Source organism: Mesoplodon densirostris, chromosome 2 (genome assembly GCF_025265405.1).
Source record: "Mesoplodon densirostris isolate mMesDen1 chromosome 2, mMesDen1 primary haplotype, whole genome shotgun sequence".
Lineage (NCBI taxonomy): Eukaryota > Metazoa > Chordata > Mammalia > Artiodactyla > Ziphiidae > Mesoplodon > Mesoplodon densirostris.
In genome coordinates, this window is record NC_082662.1 from 164,840,417 (window position 1) to 164,864,889 (window position 24,473).

General features: G+C 39.5%; 1 protein-coding gene across 1 annotated transcript; it reads left to right on the top strand.

Moving 5' to 3' along the window:
• Nucleotides 1–1,072: 1,072 nt before the first annotated feature.
• Nucleotides 1,073–23,017, top strand: SELL (selectin L). The gene is made up of 9 exons (XM_060088588.1): nucleotides 1,073–1,111; nucleotides 2,184–2,265; nucleotides 3,514–3,900; nucleotides 4,850–4,957; nucleotides 10,983–11,168; nucleotides 12,660–12,845; nucleotides 14,529–14,657; nucleotides 18,565–18,583; nucleotides 22,999–23,017. Exons 1-9 carry the CDS (start codon nucleotides 1,109–1,111, stop codon nucleotides 23,015–23,017), a joined length of 1,119 nt encoding a protein of 372 aa, XP_059944571.1. The 5' UTR covers nucleotides 1,073–1,108.
• The last annotated feature ends 1,456 nt before the right edge of the window (nucleotides 23,018–24,473 follow it).

Consider the following 24,473-nt stretch of genomic DNA (forward strand, 5'->3'; position numbering starts at 1 on the left):
TAGTCTAATGTTTATAAAAAGAAAGGAGAGAGACAGAGAGAGACAGAGACTGAGAGGAGAAGAAGAAGAGGAAGAAGAAGAAGAAGGAGGAGAAGGAGAAGGAGGAGAACGAGAAGGAGAAGAAGGAGAAGAAAGAAGAAGGAGAAGAAAGAAGAAAGAAGAAGAAGAAGAAGAAGAAGAAGAAGAAGAAGAAGAAGAAGGAGAAGAAGGAGAAGAAGGAGAAGGAGGAGAAGGAGGAGAAGGAGGAGAAGGAGGAGAAGAAGGAGAAGAAGGAGAAGGAGAAGGAGGAGAAGGAGGAGAAGGAGGAGAAGGAGGAGAAGGAGGAGAAGAAGGAGAAGAAGGAGAAGAAGAAGAAGAAGAAGAAGAAGAAGAAGAAGAAGAAGAAGAAGAAGAAGAAGAAGGAGAAGAAGGAGAAGGAGAAGGAGAAGAAGGAGAAGGAGAAGGAGGAGAAGGAGAAGGAGAAGGAGAAGAAGGAGAAGAAAGAAGAAGAAGAAGAAGAAGAAGAAGAAGAAGAAGAAGAAGAAGAAGAAGAAGAAGGAGGAGGAGGAGGAGGAGGAGAACGAGAAGGAGAAGAAGGAGAAGAAGAAGAAGAAGAAGGAGGAGGAGGAGGAGGAGGAGGGGAGGGGAGGGGGAGGAGGGGGAGGAGGAGGAGGAGGAGAAGAAGAAGAAGGAGAAGAAGAAGGAGAGGGAGAAGAGGAAGAGGGAGAAGAGGAAGAAGAAGAAGGGGAGGAGGAGAAGGAGGAGATTGGAAGGATGGAAGGAATGAAGGGAGGAAGGAAGGAAGTGAGGAAGGAAATAGGAAAGGAAGAAGGGAGAATCTAACAATAATGTCCTTGGTCAGCAGCTCTTTTTTTCTCAGGGTAGGTGTTAGAGGCCAGACTACGAAAGGGGTGGGGAAAGAGGAACAGAAGAGGTGGGGGAAGGGGAGGGATCGGGGAGGGGGAGGATGTGAACCTTGGTTAGAGAAATAAAAGAAAGTAAGCCTTTCTGGGGACAGTGAGTGCAATCTCCCTGTACATCCATCCTTGGGCAAGGACCCAGAGACCTCTGGTGCTGAGCCCAGAGGCTGAAGTGCTACAGAAGAACCAGAGAAGGACGGAGCAAAGCCATGGTAAGTTTTCAGCCTAAAAGATTTCCAGATGCTCAGATAGAACCTCTTCTTGGGATGCAGAGGCAAGTAGCAAAGGAAAAGAAGCAACTCATTTCCTTTTTGGTTTTAAAAAAGCCAAAACTAAAAATGCTGAGTCTAATTTAAAAAGTGCTCCTAGAATCTTTCTCAGATGTGCTGATTTCTTCTCCTTGACTTGTCTCTGGTGAGGTTCTTGAAGAAGTACTACTATCTGGTTGAAATTAGCACTCTTGTGACTAAAGATTGGCGCTACCTGAGAATTGATACACTTCAGAAAAGATGGTGTTAAGGTGTGAAGAAAATTTGTGGTTTTGTCATTTGAGTTGCTCAAAATGTTTCTTTCTAGTTGAAAAATAAATGAACTCCTTTTTTTTAGTAGTGTCTGTTTGGTTACCTAATTCTTTTAGGTATTTGAAGTATTGACCCATCATAGTCAAGTGTGAGATTTTTTTTTTTTTTGCGGTATGCGGGCCTCTCACTGTTGTGGCCTCTCCCGTTGCGGAGCAAAGGCTCCGGACGTGCAGGCCGGGTGGCCATGGCTCACGGGCCCAGCTTCTCCACGGCATGTGGGATCCTCCCGGACCAGGGCACGAACCCGTGTCCCCTGCATCAGCAGGCAGACTCTCAACCACTGCACCACCAGGGAAGCCCCCAAGTGTGAGATTTTAACATTAAATCTAGACATCAATAGTTCATTAAAGACCGAAGAACACTTTAAAAATACACATACTAAATATCAAATAGTTTCATCTGACAGCTCAGCAGATAAGTAGATACAAAAAAATTACTAAAATGTGGAAAAAATCAGAACAGTAACAATCAGCAACTTGAGGCTAAAATATGAAAAAAACAATAACATCAACTATGCATCAGTTTTCAGGCAAATTTAATTCTAGTTTTTCACCCATGTCTGAGAAATCTCTTGCCTCAGACAGGTTTAGTAGGCATAAGTGTTATACTTTGAACTTTGAGAAGTTGTAGGCACCTCCTCAAGTTGCTATAAAATTGTGATTTAGAGCATAAGTCTGAGTATAATTTTGTATTTTATTTGCAGAAATTTCCATGGAAATGTCAGAGTGCTCAGAGGGGCTTATGGAATGTTTTTGAGCTGTGGGCCTGGACTGTGCTCTGTTGTGGTATGTTATGATATTTATATATTACTAAGCTTTTTAAAAAATTTATGTTCATTTTTTGGTAAATGTCCACTGGGTGTACATATTCACAGGTAAAATTATTAGGTAGATAGCTACCCTTTCTACAAACATCCCTTTTCTTCCTCTCACTTCCCCAGAAAACTCCTAACCTTGTCCCACCCTTTGCTGTAGGGTTTATTTTATGACATTCTTTACTCATTAATCATAACTGTCTCCTAGTTCTCTGTACATTTTTGATATGTTTAAGTTGATCAAGATTAATTATGTTTTCTTTGCATCTGTTATTCCTTGTTCAGAATCCTTAGGAAAGTATAAAAATTGGATCTGTGTTTTCTTTGGTATTTCTCCATAGTATTTGCTCTACACAGTGAAAACTCAACAAATGGTGATGGCTGTGAAAACCTTTACCTTATGGTATAACAGTGTTTCACATAGATCATACCATGCTTAGAATGGCATATATTATTATGGTATCATTGTGTAATTATGTGTTTGTTTTGGTTTCTTCAAAGCCCTCATATTTGAAGCACCCATATGATTATCATACACCATCAGTTGAGTATCTTTGTGTGCATAACATAATCTAAATCAGTTTCATAATCCTACATCATTTGGTTTTGTCAATTGTTCCTTTTATTATGTAGTTAGATATATAAGGCTTGGACTGTGTGCTTTCCCCAGAAGAAGCTCCTCCTATGGTAAAACATTATCTTTTTGATATAAAAGAGATTACTTAAAAGTATGCCATTATTCCTGTTCTTATTTTACTTCTCCCTTAGAAACACAAATATTGGCCTTTAGGAAATTATCCCAAAATAAAAGAGTGGACAGTAAATTTTAGGGCTATATGATATTACACTTAAATTAAACTTAAATGATTGACAGCTGCTAAGAAAAAGAAATATGAATTTCTAAAAAATGTTGGTTAAATTTTACTTGAAAGAATTTTGAGAAAAAACTGTTTTATGAAAATAAATCTAAAAAGCCACCAAATTCATCTAAAATAGAGCTATGAGCAAAAGTATTCTATATCATGGTGAAAAGTGATTAAGACTAGAACTTCTAGGTTCTACTTCAAATCTGCAAATGACTAATTCCATCACCTCAAGAGGGTAACTTACCCTCTTGAGGTGTCAGCTTCCTTGTCTCTGGCAGCCTCAGCCCGGATTAGATCTGGGCTCTTTTCAGCTATAACCACGAGGCTACATAGTTCACACTGATGTCTTTCAGATTTCTTCTCACATCATGGAACCGATTGCTGGACTTACCATTATTCTAAAAGACCCATGACCTGGGAAAAGGCTAGAATGTTCTGCAGAAAAAATTACACGGATTTAGTTGCCATACAAAACAAGAGGGAGATTGAGTACCTGAACAAGACGCTTCCCTTCAGTCCTAAATACTACTGGATAGGAATCCGGAAGGTAGGAGGGGCATGGACCTGGGTAGGGACCAACAAATCTCTCACCCAAGAAGCGGAGAACTGGGGTGATGGGGAGCCCAACAACAAGAAGAGTAAAGAAGACTGTGTGGAGATCTACATCAAGAGGGAAAAAGACGCAGGGAAATGGAATGACGACGCCTGCCACAAAGCAAAGACAGCCCTCTGCTACACAGGTAGGAGGGAGCAGACTGCTTCTCTGAGAATGATGGCACTAACCCCATGGAAACCTGGTGGGGCAGAGCAGTTGCCAGGGCATTCTGAAATAAGTCCAGTCCTCTAAATAAGCTTGAGTCAGGTCACTTCTGAGCATTTTTGGTGTGGGAGGCTCGTCCCTATACCCAAAGTCTATACCCCTGAATCACTTTTACATCAAGATGATAAATATATGTGGAAAGTAAGGAGGAAGAGCTAGACAACCAGTGTGGCTGATAATAAGGCAAGTGGAAGCAGAGAGATGGAACCAGCCAAGAGCTGAGGCTCACGTCACCTATTTCCTCCTCGTAAAGTAGACGGCTTGGTGCCATGTTTCCTTCTTGGCCTAATCTTATTTAATTCTATATAATGAAACTTTGCAGTGTTTCATTATCTGTGGTGTATGAAAACTTCTGTAGAGACCATGATGACAGTTCCAAAGCAATCAACATTTTTTCCAAGTCATTTTTAACAGTGAAACATAGTTCATTTGGTTTCTTGTAAATTGGACTCTCTAGTAATGTAGCAGGTTCAGATTTTCTAATCTCTATTCAGTACTTTCTATAAAGAGAGGGATTGCCAAACATACTGCAGAAACGATTGGGGTCAGGTCATAGTTTAATCCACTTACTACCTTAAAATCAAAGAAATTTCAAGAGTTTCAATGTAGTCAGTAAGTTCCTTCAAACGTTATAGAGTATTAGCATTAGTAAATTCATTCTTAAAAAAATGCCTATGGCTGTATGACAAGTATATTACATAAATAAAAATTTTAGCATATGATTTTTATGCAAAAAATGCTATTAATGTACAAATAAAATTTTCCTGTTTATTAAAGTAGTCACAGCCCCAAAGCTATCTATGTCTAAAGAAATGACTAGGAGTACTATAAAAGTATTCATCTTAATATAATTTCTCACCCCCTTAAAGCTTCTTGTCGACCCTGGTCATGCAGCGGCCACGGACAATGTATGGAAATCATCAATAATTACACCTGCAACTGTGATTTGGGGTACTACGGGCCCCAGTGTCAGTTCGGTAAGTCACTTTTGTTCCTTTGTTTCTTCCTATGTAAAGTATTGTAGTTTACGAAAGTTGGTTGAAGGAAAATCATACTAGCCATTCTGAGAAATGAGAAGTTTTGATCAGTAGGCTATGCTTGCACAATATTGTTACCTTTCCGTAAAGATTTCATAAGTCAGCATGAAGTTTCAATTCACTTCTCAAAAAGTCTTTTTGAGTGATACAAAGAATATTGCTTTGGGATAAAAGCTGTAAGGATTACAATAATGAATCAGGTTTGGTAGGACTTCATAATCAAGTAAGCTTGCTGGATTCATTAGAACTCTGAAACTGAAAGAAACAATAACATTTATCATTAGGAGGGTGAGTTACCCAGAAGGTAATCTTGCTTTTTCACGTCATCCTCAAGATCATGACAGGGCAAGGCCAACAAGAAAAGTTCACATCATGATATACAGTATCTGTTGGAAAATATAATAATAAATCCAATGCATTTACTTGGGCTGGCATTTCAGGGGGTACAAGGATAAATCTATTACAGACCCTGACCTTAAAGGATTTACAGTTAAGTAGTGGAAATTATACATGCTTATAATTTAATGTGATGGAAAGCCAGATACGCTGGAGTAAGCCTGTGGAGACTGAAAGCTGCCTAATGAAGGAATCTGCCCTTTATTTGACAATGAGAGGCCACTTAGTATCTAAACACCTTCATTTAGGGCCATTACCCTAGAAGTGGTACATAAGATGGATTGAACAAAAAGAGAGATGCTGGAGAGCATCATCAGGGGTCTATTGAAGTCATTCAGAGTCATGGTGGTAGGAACAGAAAGGAAAGAATTCGTAGATTCAAAGACATGGAGTCTTTGACCTAGTCAACTCACTACTGAAAGAAACTTCACGTCTTTCGATTGATACTGGTTGAGTTTCAGAACTATGTTTGAAGTATCTGGTGCATAAAATAGAAAATTATAATAAGAAAAAAAGCAGTGCTTGCAATGAATAGATAAAGAATTAAAGCCAAAATAAATGTAAATGATCAACCAACTGGAACAGATCTGACTCATTTCAGTCAATTCCTGAGCCATGACTTCTACCAATACTTTACTTTCACTCGATTTCTAAATTTAAAAAAATTCTTATGTCATTGGCATGCCCATTTCACTCCTTTTTGAAGATTTTACTCTGTTTTTGTCTTGGTTTCCATCATATCAGTCTTTCCTGGTTTTCTTTCTACCTATGATCGTTTCTCCTTGGGTTTCTTCATGGACACTTATCCAAGCCCATACACTTATTATTATATCTCACCTTACGTCTTTTGTCCATTGCTCTTCTAACTTTATGTGCCCCCTTTGGTCAAACCTAGCAACTTATGTGTACTCACAAATCTACATGAACTTTGGACTGACAAATATGTATCCAGCCCCGAACTCCAAATACGCTAAGCATAACCTTAGGGATGCCCAAAAGACTGAAAAATCAATTGTCCCCAGCCAGCTTTCCTTTTTGTATTCCTTATCTCAGTGTGTGGTTCCACGATTTATATGGGTACTCTGGTATAAAACTCTCTCACCTCCCCTTACATTTATGCAAAGTAACACACTACTCTTTTTTTTTTTAAACACCTTTATTGGAGTATAATCTTAACAATGGTGTGTTAGTTTCTGCTTTATAACAAAGTGAATCAGCTATATATATATGCATATATCCCTATATCACCTCGCTCTTGAGCCTCCCTCCCACCCTCCCTATCTCACCTCTCTAGGAGAGCACCGAGCTCATCTCCCTGTGCTATGCAGCTGCTTCTCACTAGCTATCGGTTTTATATTTGATAGTGTATATATGTACATGCCACTCTCTCACTTTGTCCCAGCTTACCCTTCCTCCTCCCCGTGTCCTCAAGTCCATTCTCTAGTAGGTCTGCATCTTTATTCCCACCCTGCCCCTAGGTTCTTCATGACCACTTTCCATTTTTTAAGATTCCATATATATGTGTTAGCATATGGTATTTGTTTTTCTCTTCTGACTTACTTCATTCTGTATGACAGACTCTAGGTCCATCCACCCCACTACAAATAACTCAATTTCGTTTGAGTAATATTCCATTGTATATATGTGCCACATCTTCTTTATCCAATCATCTGTCGATGGACACTTAGGTTGCTTCCATGTCTTGGCTATTGTAAATAGAGCTGCAATGAATATTGTGGTACATGACCCTTTTTGAATTATGGTTTTCTCAGGGTATATGTCCAGTAGTGGGATTGCTGGGTCGTATGGTAGTTCTATTTTTAGTTTTTTAAGGAACCTCCATACTGTTCTCCATAGTGGCTGTATCAATTTACATTCCCACCAACAGTGCAAGAGGGTTCCCTTTTCCCCACACCCTCTCCAGAATTTTTTGTTTGTAGACTTTTTGATGATGGCCATTCTGACTGGTGTGAGGTGATACCTCATTATAGTTTTGATTTGTATTTCTCTAATGATTAGTGATGCTGAGCATTCCTTCATGTGTTTTTTGGCAATCTGTATATCTTCTTTGGAGAAATGTCTCTTTAGGTCTTCTGCCCATTTTTGGATTGGGTTGTTTGTTTTTTTGATATTGAGCTGCATGAAATGCTTGTAAATTTTGGAGATTAATCCTCTGTCAGTTGCTTCATTTGCAAATATTTTCTCCAATTCTGCGGGTCATCTTTTCATCTTGTTTATGGTTTCTTTTGCTGTGCAAAAGCTTTGAAGTTTCATTAGGTCCCATTTGTTTATTTTTGTTTTTATTTCCATTTCTCTAGGAGGTGGGTCAAAAAGGATATTGCTGTGATTTATGTCACAGAGTGTTCTGCCTATGTTTTCCTCTAAGAGTTTGATAGTGTCTGGCCTTACATTTAGGTCTTTAATCCATTTTGAGTTTACTTTTGTGTATGGTGTTAGGGAGTGTTCTAATTTCATTCTTTTACATGTAGCTGTCCAGTTTTCCCAGCACCACTTATTGAAGAGGCTGTCTTTTCTCCATTGTATATTCTTGCCTCCTTTATCAAAAACAAGGTGACCATAGGTGTGTGGGCTTATCTCTGGGCTTTCTATTCTGTTCCATTGATCTATCTTTCTGTTTTTGTGCCAGTACCATACTGTCTTGATTACTGTAGCTTTGTAGTACAGCCCGAAGCTTGGGAACCTGATTCCTCCAGCTCCGCATTTCTTTCTCAAGATTGCTTCGGCTATTAGTGGTCTTTTGTGTTTCCATACAAATTGTGAAATTTTTTGTTCTAGTTCTGTGAAAAATGCCATTGGTAGTTTGATAGGGATTGCAATCAATCTGTAGATTGCTTTGGGTAGTATAGTCATTTTCACAATATTGATTCTTCCAATCCAAGAACATGGTATATCTCTCCACCTGTTTGCATCATCTTTCAATTCTTTCATCAGTGTCTTATAGTTTTCTGCATACAGGTCTTTTGTCTCCTTAGGTAGGTTTATTCCTAGGTATTTTATTCTTTTTGTTGCAATGGTAAATGGGAGTGTTTCCTTAATTTCACTTTCAGAAATTTCATCATTAGTGTATAGGAATGCAAGAGATTTCTGTGCATTAATTTTGTATCCTGCAACTTTACCAAATTCATTGATTAGCTCTAGTAGTTTTCTGGTAGCATCTTTCGGATTCTCTATGTATAGCATCATGTCATCTGCAAAGAGTGACAGTTTTACTTCTTCTGTTCCGATTTGGATTCCTTTTATTTCTTTTTCTTCTCTGATTGCTGTGGCTAAAACTTCCAAAACTATGTTGAATAAGAGTGGTGAGAGTGGGCAACCTTGTCTTGTTCCTGATCTTAGTGGAAATGGTTTCAGTTTATCACCATTGCGGATGATGTTGGCTGTGGGGTTGTCGTATATGGCCTTTATTATGTTGAGGTAAGTTCCCTCTATGCCTATTTTCTGGAGGGTTTTTATCATAAATGGGTGTTGAATTTTGTCAAAAGCTTTTTCTGCATCTACTGAGATGATCATATGTTTTTTCTTCTTCAATTTGTTAATATGGTGTATCACATTGATTGATTTGCATATATTGAAGAATCCTTGCATTCCTGGGATAAGCCCCACTTCATCATGGTGTATGATCCTTTTAATGTGCTGTTGGATTCTGTTTGCTAGTATTTTGTTGAGGATTTTTGCATCTATGTTCATCAGTGTTATTGGCCTGTAGTTTTCTTTCTTTGTGACATCCTTGTCTTGTTTTGGTATCAAGGTGATGGTGGCCTCGTAGAATGAGTTTGGGAGTGTTCCTCCTTCTGCTATATCTTTGAAGAGTTTGAGAAGGATAGGTGTTAGCTCTTCTCTAAATGTGTGATAGAATTCGCCTGTGAAGCCATCTGGTCCTGGGCTTTTTTTTTGCTGGAAGGTTTTTAATCACAATTTCAATTTCAGTGCTTGTGACTGGTCTGTTCATATTTTCTATTTCTTCCTGGTTCAGTCTTGGAAGGTTACTACTCATTTTTATAACTTACTGTTTCTCCAATTTGTCTTCTACTCATTAACTCTACACTATTGCCTTCATTACCTTCCTCCTAGATTATTGCAGTCATTTCTGAGCTGAGTTCCACATCTTTAAATTAGCTCCTCTCAAATATATTATTCATACTATAGGCAATCTGATCAATTTTAAATATTAAGTAAACATCACACATATGTGACCATCCACCCTTTAGTTTCTACCTACCATTCGTCCTATAGAATAAAATCTAAACTCCTCAAGGCATAGAGTAATGTTTGATATATAGTAGATACTCATTAAACCAATGGAAAAAGATAAAGGCATTTTGTCTTAGCTCCTATCTTTCTCCCTAATCTCATCTCACATCACCCCTTGCCTCCTCTTTCCTTCTAGTAACATCAAAATGCTTGTAGTTCTCCACACTTACCATATTGCTTTGTATATCAATCATTGACTTGCTCAGGGCTTTCTCATTTTGCACATGACTAACACACCGTTCATCTGGAAGATAACAGTTCAGGGACCATTTCTCTCAGGAAGCTTTCTTTGGATGCCAAGACAGGCTAAGCATCCCTGTTCTGTGTTCCAATAGCTCCATATATTTCTTTCTTATTTATCCCACATTTGTTGAAGTCATCGATTTTCTTGTCTGTATTCCCCAGTAGACTGACAGCAACTTGAGATCAGTCAGCATCTTATTAATCACTGCATCTGTAAGATTGAGACTAGACACTTGCTTGTGGGCATGAACTGTATGGGACAACATAAGTTACTTTCATTTGGACTTGTACTGTATATGGAAAATATTAAAATTCTTCTAATTTCTTGAATTCATTCTTCATTGAACTTTCAAGAAGAAGTTTAAAATGATGGCTTAAATTTGATAAGGAATAAGACACAAGAGTTGCAATATTTGCCTAAATGACATGGCAGGGTCTAAAACATGAAGATTGAATTCCAAGTCTTAATTTGATCTATTACACCACCAATCAGGCAAGGAAGTAGACATACTTTCTGGAGAGGACTGGCAAAATCAAAAGAACTAAAGTTCTGGAACTGAGCTAGAGATGGGGAAGACAGAATCCAGGCTAAGATGCTTCCTAAAGCTTTTATCTTCTCCCCTTTTAAAGAAGACCAGTTATGGACACCCAGTCTTTCTCCGAACTTCCTATTTTCAACAGTCTAGTATACTCAGGGGCTTTGATGTGACAGTTATTTCCAAACTGAGCTGGTCATTCCCACTTAAACCTATCTATATTTAAAGGCTCTCTCCCCAGGTAATGCCAAAGATAATAAGATTACCTAATGTTTAATTAAAGCTTCCTATGAGCCAGGCTCTAAGTCCTTGACTTGCATTAAATTACTTAATTCCCACACCAACTTTAGGAAGTCAATACAATTATCATTATCCCTCTTTCAGAGATAAAGAAGCTAAGCTGAAGGGTTAAGTCACCATGCTTAAAGGCACTTGTTTATCAAGTATCAGAGCTAAGATTCAAACCCAGTCATCAGGTCCCTGGAACACTGCCCAGTGTTTTTTTTTTCTTATTGAAGTGACTCAGTGTGAGCCTTTGGAGGCCCCAGAGCTGGGTACCATGGCCTGTATTCACCCTTTGGGAAACTTCAGCTTCACATCACAGTGTGCCTTCAACTGCTTTGAGGGAACAGACATAGTTGGGATTGAAGAAACCACTTGTGGACCATTTGGAAACTGGTCATCTCCAAAGCCAACATGTCAAGGTGAGTAACTGTTCAGACTAGAGGTTTTGTCATGGCAATCCTGTGTTTATAGACTGAGAAAATGTAGTAGAGTCTTGCTAAGAAGTCTGTATCCTCTTTTGAAGCATAATTTAACCTAACTTAGATTATACTGTGATGATTTTCAAAGAGGTTATTTTTACTAATTAAACAGAAAAACCACAAACAAAAAATAACAACCAAATATCTCTGAGACTACGTCACAGAATATATATATAATTTTCAGCAATACAGTGTGGTTATACTGTTTTTTTTTTTTTTATGGCTGTGTTGGGTCTTCGTTTCTGTGCGAGGGTCACTCTTCATCGCGGTGCGTGGGCCTCTCACTATCGCGGCCTCTCTTGTTGCGGTGCACAGGCTCCAGACGCACAGGCTCAGTAATTGTGGCTCATGGGCCCAGTCGCTCCACGGCATGTGGGATCTTCCCAGACCAGGGCTCGAACCCGTGTCCCCTGCATTGGCAGGCAGACTCTCAACCACTGCGCCACCAGGGAAACCCTGTACTGCATTTTTATTTTATTTTATTTTTATTTTCTCATTGCTATGGCATAAATCATCAGTCTTGCTGAACTGCAGTTGAATTTTTGTTGTTCTCTCCTTTCAATAACACCTATTTTATGTGGTGTCCTACTTAACAGCAAGCAATTTCCTTTTTTGGAGTCGGGGGGCTAGAGGTCTTTTTTGATTGTTTTATTTGGTTTATTCTTAAAATCATTTTTTAGATTTCCTCCTCCATGAACTCTCAGGAGAATAGCAAATTCTGTGAAAAACAAAAACACAATCTCTTGATTTTTTTTTTCATTTGAAATATGGTGTTCTTTGGTTTTTTCTTGTTTACTGTCAAGAAGATTATCCCTTTAGGGGAAGAACTGGTGGTGTCTAAACTTGTGAAGTTTTGGTTACATTTTCTACATTTATGCTTTTGACTCACTAGTTTAAGTGGCTGAATTCTCAAAAGAACTATCCAAATCATTTTTTGAAATCATAGAACTAATTGACCAACCTGCTGAATTTTATAAAAGTTGAGGGACTTGCTTCAGAGAATGGGGATGTTTTTCAAAACTGCTTGGGTAGACTTTAGAAGAGGTGAAAGAGTGGAAATTCTCTACATTCATTGATAATGCACCATAAGAGCTCTTGAGGCCAAGGCCACGTAGCATGGCACTTCCAGCAGATGGAGTGTTACCAGGGCTGGGGCAGCAATCTGAAAAAGCCAACCCTCCCCTCCTCTCCCCAATGCCCCCCTGCCCAGCCAGGGCTTTCTGTGTTCTCCTGGCTTCACCTCTGACTCACCACTCTCCATCATTCTCAAGAAAATAAACTCTGGAAGCATCATCAGAAGTAATTTCTAGAAATTAGAAATGTTAGATTCATGTCAATGGCTCCACAGTTGAGTTAGGCAGTTTGCCTAAAAACTGTTTGTCATGGGAGGGTCTCTGCTCAGAAATACTGATTTTTTCTTTTTCACTGAAGTGATTCATTGTGAGCCTCTAACAGCACCCGATTTTGGAACCATGGACTGTAATCACCCCCTGGTCAACTTCAGCTTTACCTCCATGTGTACCTTCAGCTGCTCAGAAGGAGCTGAGTTAATTGGGGAAAAGAAAACTGTTTGTGGATCATCTGGAAATTGGTCCAGCCCTAGTCCAATATGTCAAAGTGAGTAAGTTTGCCTCAATATATTAAAGACTTAAAGAGGTAGCTGATTGATAAGCAGATGGTGGGGAAAGATAGATTAAACTTTTAAGTTTATTTTGCTAAATGTATGTCGCTTAAAAACATTTGTACACATTAATTTACCATAAAATCCTTGGCTGCTCTTGCCTCTTCCTTCAATGACAGTGATTTCCCTTTTTTTTCAGCCAATTCTCAACTCCTTCTATCTTAACCCTTAACATCTAAACTCACTGTCTATACTGACTTATTTCTTATCCATTTTTCTATTCCACTACAATCTCACTTCTCTGTTAGTCTACTAAAATGTCTCTACAAAAGTCACCAATGACCACCTAATTCCCAAAGTAATGGATACTTCTCAATTATCACTAAGCTGATGCCTCCCAAATCTGTCTGTGCATAAGAGGATGTGTCTTCCTCATCTCTATATACCCTCCACCTGACACAGCACCTGGAAACAGATGCTAAATTAATCCACATTAAATTAGCATGTGAAAGAATAGCTACCCATGTTTTCTCTGGAGACTATCTATACCAGTGACAGAAGTCTTTAAATGGTAGGATTTGTAGAAGCTGATCTCTCTGTGGCCCGGGGCCAGGAAGTGAGGTAGAGAACTGGGGACATGGCATGGGGTCTTTAGGGGAGGATTGTACATCAGGCTTATGGGGCATTTCCTTTTAAGGCTGGACTAGTGTCCGTTTCCTCATCCTCACGCAGCCCATAGGTGTCCTTTGTTTGGATCCTCTGGGAACTTGCACCTCCTTTCCATTATACATTTCGGTGTGGGGATGGAAGCACCTTGAAAGGGTTCATCAAAGTAATGTGAAGAATAAGGGACAGTCAGATGCTGTGCCAATATACAAAAGTAAGTTTCTTCAATTGGTGGTATCAGAAGATAGGTTTTTTCATACCAGTATTTTTTCAGTAAAGGTCCCCACATGAACTTAGTTCATACTTATAAGAGGATATATAGATGTATCCTTTTACTTATTTGTGAGGGAAAAGGTAGGACTACATCATTTGAAAGACAGATTAGTGCAGGTCCTTGGCATGTAACAGCATGTGCATATGTCTGCACAGCTGCTTCAAAGCATTAATAGATTCCTTTTTTTTTAACATCTTTACTGGAGTATAATTGCTTTACAATGGTGTGTTAGTTTCTGCTTTATAAAAAAGTGAATCAGCTATACATATATGTATATCCCCATTGCAGCTCTATTTACAATAGCCAGGACAGAGAATAGATTCCTTTTATTGATAAGTTGCCTGGTTCAGATCACTGGCTTTTATTTTTCCTGAAGTTGTACTTAACTTTTTAGCTCTTCTCTGTGTTTGAGTCCCAGCCACTGAACAAGGCCATGGAGCTAAATACAATGATGACCACTTTTTGCCAAAATATTTAGGTACATCTCTCAGGAATTCCATGAATCACAGATCTGTGTATTGAGATTCTATAGGTGTTGAGCTAGAAAAGCTGGTCTAGTCTTTTCTCTGCTATAGACTCATCATGGGCTTCCCCATGCCGATTTCCTCATCTGTCAAATAGCATCAAATGGACAATTATTAGAAGATGTAAGAAGGAAGAAAGTTTAATGTCATGAGAAGGCACTAAGGAAATAATGCTTGTGGCCTCATACTACATGCCTTACTGATTTCTCTTGCAGAAGTGGACAGGAATTTCTCAATAGTCAAGGAGAGTGACTATAACCCCCTCTTCATTCCGGTGGCAGTCATGGTTACCACATTCTCTGGGTTGGCATTTATCATTTGGCTGGCAAGGAGATTAAAAAAAGGTATGTGAGTTTACCTTCATACAAAAATAATACAACTTTAAAGTGGAAAAAAACATAGAAACCCACAGGAAATTAAGTAAGAGAGCCTCAGCTAAAGCAGGATACCAAGCTCTGGGTTCTATAGACATCAGTCTCTGGAGGTGTGTGAAGCAGCCCAGAACACACTTTCATCAAAACAAGTTGGCTGATTTTTGCTTTTCATTCTGACAAATCTTCTAAAAATGCCTACTGTCTTCAAGGTACCTTGCTAACACCGTTGCTAGGGTGTTAACAGACAAATGAGAAATTGTAGTGGTTCTTTGCTATTATTTAATTCTAAAAAACAAAAAAAAGGATATGTGATCTTGTCCTATAAGAGCCTACATGTTTTTGATTTCAGTGCAATTCCACTAGGAAGTGAATCTAATGTCCCATAAGGTTTTCAAAGCACTCCTCCCAAATACCTAGCCTTGTCAAGAGTCAGATACCTGTCTGGCTCCTGACATGTGGGAGTTGTATTGTCCCTTAGGGAAATCCCCACATTTTCTCCCCAGTGTCTATTCACCAAGGTTACAGCTTTAACCAAATGTACCCCATACTCATGCTTTCCATCCACTCTGGACTAGAGAAGAGGGATTAAGGAGGGCTGCCTCAAGAAACTAGTATCTGCTGCTTGGAATAGTAGATGAAACACCACTGGAGAAGAACAACAGCATCACTGCCCCCACCTCCCTCCTGAGTGTGTCCAAACCCTCAAGTGGGACAAACCTTCCAGTTACAGGCCCATAGTCAGGCAGGCCTTGGGTATGTGCTGCCACATTTGGCCAAAGTCATCAGACAGACACATTCAAGATTATGACATGTATGGATATTAGGTAGCTTTAAAGATAACCCTGCTTCAAGTTCAGGGGCCATCAATGACCTCAAATCAACTGCTAAACAACTGCTCTGTGTTGCCTCTGTGGGGCCATTTTAATTTCAGTTCCATCAAATTAATTAGTATCTATTCTATTCCATGAATATGGTATGTAAAGGCTGTCCCACCACCTATTCTTACTGGCAACTGCAGGAATATTATCTACCAATCCCTAATGGTCTTCCGCTATGACCTGATCTTTCATTCCAAATTTAAGACTAAGGGTACTAGAGTAGTTTTATAACCAACCCAGAAACACAGTGGACGGGGGTGCTGTTGATGTGCAAGAACTTCAGTAACTGTAAAGTAAGAGCCCTGAGCAGTTAAAATGTCTCTGTTCCTGCTCTTGGAACTTCCATTGTCTTAGAGTACTATGCTATTTACTTAAATATGGCATTAAGGCAAAAAAAGAATGAGATTTTTCTCCCACCGTTGATTATCCTTTCCATTGAGACTTAAAGACTGCCCCCAATCATCCTTTCTTTCCTCCTGCCTTGAGTGACCTTGGCAGAAGTGAGGGGGTTGAGAATAGAGTGGGTAATTTACACTCCACCCTCTGGGATAAGAGGGCTATTATCTAAGTAACCATTAAGGACTTTGGGGCTGGGAGTCACCTTAGTAAGGAGATATTCTCAAATTCCAAAATCTTTTAATAAATGTTAGTAGAATAAAAATAATAGAATTGAAGTCATGTGTATTTAGTGGTGGGGTGCAGGAGGTGGGATGCTGCCTAAGGCTGTACTATAAGCAGTGGTGAGAAAAGCAGTGGGTTTGTTTTGCAATTTTTTTACCTTGGAGTCATTTCTGTACAAGATCTCAAACTGATAACTTGAAAACTGCATGCCCCTACTGGGGGAATCAGTGTGGGGCAAACAGGAAACAGATAACGGGCACTTAGGCTAGTTACAATTATGCCAACAAAGAGCACAAGAGAACAGAAACCCCAAAAGATCACTGACTTTGTAGGAAAGTCGGGGTATTTTTAATCACACACTAAATAGTCTTCATTTGTGAAACATCTTCTGATAGCTCCAACTTTCAAGTGACTTTGCCTTCCAAAACTTTTAGTTGTAAGTTAGTTCTTTGAAACACGAAGAATATTTTTCCTATAGAGACAATTATTAGAAATGATGGATAGGTTCCCAGGCTAACCCCCTAGAGCTTTTCTAATACAATAAATCTGCATGTATACAGTATTCATCAATCTGATAATTTTATAGGCTTTTGGTGTTCCAAAAGCTGGAAAAAGGGGACAAGCAAATATTTAGAGCACAGTAGCCAATGAAATGACCAGACTCTTGACCCTTGTCCTGTCCTCAGATGGATCTTCTGAACCTGTACTTTGGCCCCTGCCCTAGTTGTCTTAATACCCAGACTTCAGCTCCTTTTTTCGGAGAAAGGAATAAGGGTGGGCTCTAGAAACATGCCTCCCTGTGCATGGGCTTGTCTAGAAATATTTTTTTACTCCTAGCACCATCATTCTCTGATTAGTCATCATTACTGGCCCTGTTCAGTAAATGAGGAAACTGAAGCAATGATGTTTTAGGCCAAATCTCTGAAATTCCATATCAGCAGGGGCCAGAGTCAGAGATCAGACTCCCATCCAGATATGCTCCCTAAAACCACTGGTCTTCAGATTAATAAGGCTCTATTTTTTTACCCACAGAAGAACTGTTTACCTGAACCAACACACAGGGTGAGAACAGGGCACAAAACTGAACACAGGCCTCTTAGTTCCCTTTTTCTTGAAAAAGAAACTTTCTCAATAGGAACAGATTCTTGCTCATGTATGTGCTTCACTGTTCCTAAAAGAAAAATATATTCATATGAAAATGAATGGAATCTGAAATTCATTCAGATTTAATTCTCCCTGCTCAAGTGCTTTTGGCTCATGTCACCAGCAGGCTAAATTTTGGAAGAAATAATTAAAGTAGTAATTTCTAACATTTTAAAGGTTTAAAACAAGAATTGAGCACTATCTATGCTCTAGGCCCTGGCCTAAATACTTTGAATACATTTTATCAACTCAGTGAGGAAAATATAATTATCATGCCCCTTTCACAGATGAAGAAATGGTAGCTTAGAGAGAATGAGTAGCTATTCAAAGACACCCTACAGTTGGCAAAAAAGAACCTGGACCCAGACTGGATGATCTGGAGCTCTGCTTTATAGACACAGAAATATATTGCCTCCCAGTGATTTTTTTCTCCTCAAAAAACATTTTTTGCTTTTATTTCCTCTGGAGCCTAGCCCTGCAGTTCATTCATGTACTTATTTATAGTCTGCTTTTTTCAAACAGAATGTAAGATAGTTTACAACTATCAACACAGCAAATTAAAATTAGTTTAAAAGTAAGAAAAACAAGGCCAAAATTTAGAATACCAAAAATAAGTCAGAGCCAGGGGTAAAGTTAGGATAGAAGAGGATTTCAGATCTGGCTGAGTTTCCTTGTAGCCAGTCAAAGAAGGAAACATAACCAGTAATGATACTCACTGTGTTTGTAAGATAAGAACACAGTGGTTACCCAGATGAGGCATGTAGTTCCTACCACTGAGACCTGAGTGTAATTTCTCTTGTGGATTTTCACAGAGAAGATGGCGTGCAGTGTAATGATACATATTCTTACAGTATTAGCAGCTGAATCTCTTAGGGAAGAATCTGCAGGTAGGATGAGATGGCAGATCGTGATGTGTAAACACAAGAATGGGTACATAGGGCCTGATCATCGGATAGTTCAGGCTGGACTTGTCTTTATGAGCAGTACAGTGGATGAAACAGTGCTCTGAGAAGCATCTGCATGAATGAGTCTGTTCTGAATAAGTATCTACCACTGTTCGAATTAGAACATTAAGACAGTACCTCAAATCCCCTTGCACACCATGCGGTCCACCTAACAAATACAAAATACACTTCAAGAAACAGTTTTGAGAGAGGGAATCTCCCTGCTCCCTAAGTATAAAAAATTGAAATTGTCTACTTTTTTCTGATGCCATTTTTCTCTTCTATTTTTAGGCAAAAAGTCTCGGAGAAGGTAAGTTTTATCAGCAAGAAGTTTTGATATCTGTTGATGTCTTCTCTACCCTCTTCTTACAGAGGGTAAGTATTAAGTATCTTAATACTTCCTGTTATAGCTAGACACATTAACTCCTTAATAGTTATTTACATGGGGTCTCATCCAAATGAAGTTTCCAGATAAAGTAATAAATCTACTAACCTTCCTTAAAAGCTGTCAGCTTTTTTAGTGTTAGAGGAGCTGAATGAATGAATGAATGAACAAGTAATGCCCTATTAAGAAGGGGTAGTTTATGTAAAGACAGTTTTTTCTGATTGCTTCTGAATTTTCTTTGAGGATTGGAAGCATTATGGTTTATTTCTTCTTATTCTGGCTGAACATGGGGGCAATGCTAAATACAGTATTCAGGAAACATTCAAGTCAACAAGGATTTATTGAAAAACTAATGAATCCCAGGCTCTAAGAACAAGGTATAATTCCAGACACCAGGCCCTCAGCACCTAGCACAAGATGGCAAATGACCTCTGATAGGCATTGACCTTCAGAAATGTGGGGAGCCTGAATTCTACTTGCAGCTTCCCCCAAAGAGGGGGAAGTTTTTTGGCTTGTTCTTGACCCTCAGATTTCTTCAATTGCAGAAACACATACATGTGAAAATACAAGGCCCACCGGGCAGAAATGAAGATAGCAAAACACTTCTCAGTTTCAGGGTTTAGTGACTTGCTTTGAAATATTAAGAAGGAAAGTATAAGTCAAATGAACAATGGAGACGAGACTTTGGTGACAGACTACCCAGCTAGACAGCTGGGTACCTTTCCAAATGCTGGAGGAAATGAAGCAAGATGGTGCCTGAGGAGGTTGGTTTCTTGTTCAGGCAACCATCCTACCAACCACAGATTGTTATTGACAAGTCCTTAGTAGTTTAGTGAGTTGTACTTTAAAGTACAAAAGAAAAAGTGGAGAGACAGAAGGCAACAGAGGACAATTATAAAGTAATTTATAAGCCGTATGAAGGAGTATGGACTTAATCTTGAGGTCTTTGGGGTATTAGTAACAGGGGTTGAAGCAGGTGAATGTCATGCTGAAATTTGCATCTTGGGAGGATCACTCTGCATAAAAGTATGCAAACATGGGAGATGAATGTCTCTGGGGGCAAAGAACTGCTTTGGAGGTATTTGAAGTTATTAGGTTAAAGCCGATGATGCCTGTCTAGGGCAATAGCAATGAGGATGAGTTCATGAGATAACTGGTGGTAGAATCAACTGAATATGATTATTAATTGGCTAAGAGAGAGGGAGAAGAATCAAGTAAGTTGCCGTGGTTCTGATCTGGGAACTGGTGGGTGGTTACCATCTCTACTGTATTATTTACTGAGAAGGGAACACGAAAGAATGAGAAGTTTTGGAGGTGGCAATCATGGGTTCAGTTTTGTACCTGTTAAAATTTAGGTGTCTGTGGTTCAACCGTAATCCGTTGATTCTATCTGTAGCAGAAGGGCTACCTTGGGGCAGAAGAAATGGATTTGTAGGTTCTCACATTATAGGAGGTAATTGTATCTCAGGAGCAGGTACAATCACTCAGGGAGTATGTGCAGTGTGAGAATGGAAGAGGGTGTGGGAGAGAGGGTAGGAGCCAGAGGAAGGTCAATATCAAACAAGTCAGCTAAGGTGAAGGCGAATGGGAAGAGGTTCCCAGAGATGTAGAAGGAAAATGAGGAAAGTACGGGGTCATGATCCTAAGGAAAAAGGGAAATGGAAACTATTTCAAATACTGCCACGATCCACTGGATATAATAAGGGTATCAGTAGGGAAATTGTTTTCAATGCTGAGGTCATGACAGAAGTCCTGTAGCCAGGGGTCGAGGAATCAGTGGGGATGAGAACATAGAGGCAGAACGTATACATTATCTTTTTCATAAAACTTGGCTGGAAGGAGATGAAAGAGTCAGGAGGGGTAACTGGATGAGGACATAGGTTCAGTGAAGTTTCTTTTATTCTATGTTCTTTTATTGCCCTATCTTCCATTAGAGAGTGTAGATGGGGTCCCTGACTCTTCTCTAGGCTGAACTCCCTATCTCTGTGGGCAGGAAATCCACAAGATACAAAGATTTCTTTCATGCTCACACCCACTGAGTGAAAGTCTTTTCTGGCACAATCTACCCAGAGCTGTTTTCTGGCCACAGGAACCACCTGTGTTTTAATTGCCACTAGATGGAAGCAGATCAATTTTTCAGATGTCCTTGGGGGACAGGAAGAGATGCTGGCAGGAAGAGCATTAGGATTAAGTACCATATTAAGCTAATTGCCATGTTAAGTTTAACGGACTGATTTTTACAATGAACCAATCAATAGCTGTTTATTAACACCTTTTTTTGGAAAAATGTTAAGCTTGACTGAGACACCAAGAGAAGTAAATCCTTGTGCCAGACCTCAGGGAGATTATTATCTGATGTTGGGAAGTTAAGACAGAAATATAGAAAAAAACTTCAGAAAAATAAAGGCAGAATATGGTAATGGTCAATGAATTCTGTATTGAAGACCAGACTTCTTCAGTACAGAAGATGTTTGGTGACCGCAGAAAACCTTACAAAGAAGATGGAACCTGGGTTGGTTTTCTAAGGATGGATAGGATTTAGGTGTATGGACAGAAGCAGGGAGGGCAGTCTGGAAGAGGGAAATGATGTAAATGGTATGGTACTGGGACTCTGAAAACATTCAGGGGCCAGTGAGTAGAACTACCTAGAGCCCATGGTGTATTGAGGAGCTGTGACCAGAAGTTGGAAGAGAAGCCTTGCCCCATCAACACAGGTCTTGCACACTTCACCAGACATTCTAGAAGGATGTAGCAAAGAAGAATGATTTGCCCAGCTGCCTTGGGATACTTCAAATTTACTGGCCAAAGTGACCATAGAATCATAGAATTTTAGTTCTGGAAAGGATCTTGGCATTCAAACTCTCTTGATAATTGAGCTGATTAAATAACTTTCCTATGGTGCCTGAGCTAGTGACAGAGTTAGTTACAATAGTAACAAACATTTATCAAATGTTAATTCCATGCCGTGCACTGTTCTGAGTGTCTTGAATGTCTTAAATCATTAAAGGTTGCCTACAAGCCTGTGGATGTAGGTACTATTAATATTTCCATTGTAAGGTGAAGGAACGATGAACTTAATTAACTACCTGAGGTCACTGAATAAATGGCAAAGCTGAGATTTGCATCCATCTAGATCCAAAGATCATGTTCTTAACGTTTATGCTTCTAGAACCCAGGTTGGAGGTGTAAGTCCCAGACACCCTCCTCCTCCAGTATTGCCATTTTTTTGCACTGAAACCATTGTGTGATGGCACTGAGGAAGGGTGGAGTGGAAGAAGTAGGGTGTGTTTCTAAAACAAGCCAAAGGTATCACACTCAACACCATGTATCAGTTTTTTTTAAGCCCTTGAGCCAACACTCATAGTCCTTTGTGCTGATTCCTATTAGCATTTGGTTCGTGAATAACTGACTCCTAGTGCATTTGTGGTTTCAATTCTTGCTGGGTTATTTTGACTCTTCTGCAAACTGGTTCTGTTTATCACCTCATTTGGTTTCTAGAGTCTAAATTCTGCCTGGGTAAAAGCTACACCCAAGATACACAGGAAGATACAATGCCAACCTCAGAGAGGAGGTATATATGAAATTTTGTTTTCAGAAACATTTTTATCTCTGTAATTGGCAAGCATGCTTGCAGCTGCTGAACTGTGGTTTACCCTGGCAGTTCACCATGACAGCAGAGTCTCAGAATCTGGTTCTCCCTTTGAAAGGTGTTATTCAGACATACCCTATTTGGTTCTCCCTTGCTCTCTCCAAGAATGAATTGTTTTACACACACAAGTGTCATTTTTCTTTTCACAAAACTAAATTTGTCATCATCTCCTTAAATCATATCCCATCAGAATCAGGCGTGCAGAACCACTACCGTACCTTTCACGAGTTTTGATGTTCTCTAATTTCTCTTTCCGTTTAAATATGTCTTATTTTACTTTTCTGACTTTCCACTGTTCAAAATCTATCAAAATGCCCTTCATATTCATTAGACCTGAAGACAAAGCCTGTACCGCCAAAATTTCTCTCAGTGTGTTCTGAGGACTAGCCACTTGAGCACTACCAGGGAGCTTGTTAGAAATGCAGAATCTCAGGCCCACCCAGACCTGAATCCGGGTCTGTGTTTTACCACCGTGTCTAGGTGGTAAGCACCTGAAAGGATGAGAAGCATTGCTTTAGGGTTTTCTTCTCATTCCTGTGCCTTAGTGAATGTCCTGCATCTTGTAACTCATCTGAAAGAGTTCCTTTACTCTTCTGACCTTTAGTGACTATTTACCTTTACTACCAACCCTTAAATTTTTGCAATTTTTAGGCTCCTGAGTGTAATTTATTTTCTCTTGTTTATCATTCAGCATGGATGAGCCATATTAAATGACCTGCTGTGAAAGAAAATTCTTGGGAAACTGAAGTGTCACTGGATCCTTCGAATCCTCCTCCATGCAAAGTTTTGCCTGGTGGCATCTTCTACACTGAAGATGAAGTGTGTCTATTTCAGTGCATCTGAAAATTTTCAATACAACCAGCTGCTCCTTCTGTTTCCATTTTGCCCCATCACCCCTACCCTCCCCCCAAGTTTCAGTGCACAGTTGTGGGTTTTATAGCTCAGTATTTTATTCTTTTTTCCATGGACAAACAAGACCATGGGAAAAGGATTACTGTGGAATATAAATATGCCAATTTCACTCTCTTTCTCGACTCTGGCTTCCAGCTTCAATTCTGAGCCGTACATGATGACATTTACTTTGAAATATAGCGAAAATTTGATACATAGGCAACTACAGGCTCAGTTTTGTTACAGATCACATTTTACCTCCCCAGCCCTCCAGTGTACTGTGGAGACATATTCCTATAGAAAGTTTATAAAATTGATGTTACCCTTGCTTTCCAGCTCCAGCAGAGTAATGGGGATCTGCTCCAACTAGGAAAAGTCCTGTTTGCGCTGCAGCCCCAGCTTCTATAAATGGAGGCCATCCTATTTAACTGCCTCCAGGCTCCCGCCTTCTTCAGCCATCTCCCCTTCTCAGTTGCCTGACTTCCACACGGAGCAGCTCATGACCACCAAGCAAAACGAGAGATGAGAAAGATAGCCTGCACTGTTGGGGTTTTTTGGGGGGACTTGGGTTTTAATGTCTCATTTTTGTTATTGGGGGTCCTTCCTCACCCCCAAATCCTCTTACGTATCCACCTAGGTTCTATCTACTCTTTATGATTCATCTCGGGCATCCCCCACCCTTACCACTGTTTTCATAACAAGTCCTTAATTAGTCCAACCTGTGACAAACTCCCCTTCCTGGCGTCCTACTGCGAGGTTAGTCAGTAACATGCAATTTTGTACTTAAATACAGTTTTTTTAAAAAAAATGCTACCTAGTTTGTTATTTTTAAAATTATGATATGTGTGTTTTCTCCCCAGTGAAATTCTATCCCCTTAAAGGCAGAAACTGGGCCACATCCCTGGAATGTCTAATTCATTACTTGACACTTAAGTAAATGTGTATTCAATAAATCTGAAAGAGAACACAGTGTACTGTTGATATCACTTGCTGCGAACTCCCTCTCCATGGCATGTGATAACCCATACAGATACTCAGCTAATGTCAAGGGCTGAATTCTTATAAGAGAATAGGGCCCTGTGTGAAAAGTAGTTGGAAGTACCTCCTTGCGCCATGGCCAATACAGCTTTCATATAAACTTCTACATTTTATGAGAATGATTTTTTTTTGTAATGATTACATGTTCCTTTCTCAAAGTCATCTCAGATTTTGCACAACACCAAGGGCTGTTGCAAAAGATTCTCCATGCTGTGCACCATAAATTGAGGATGTGCC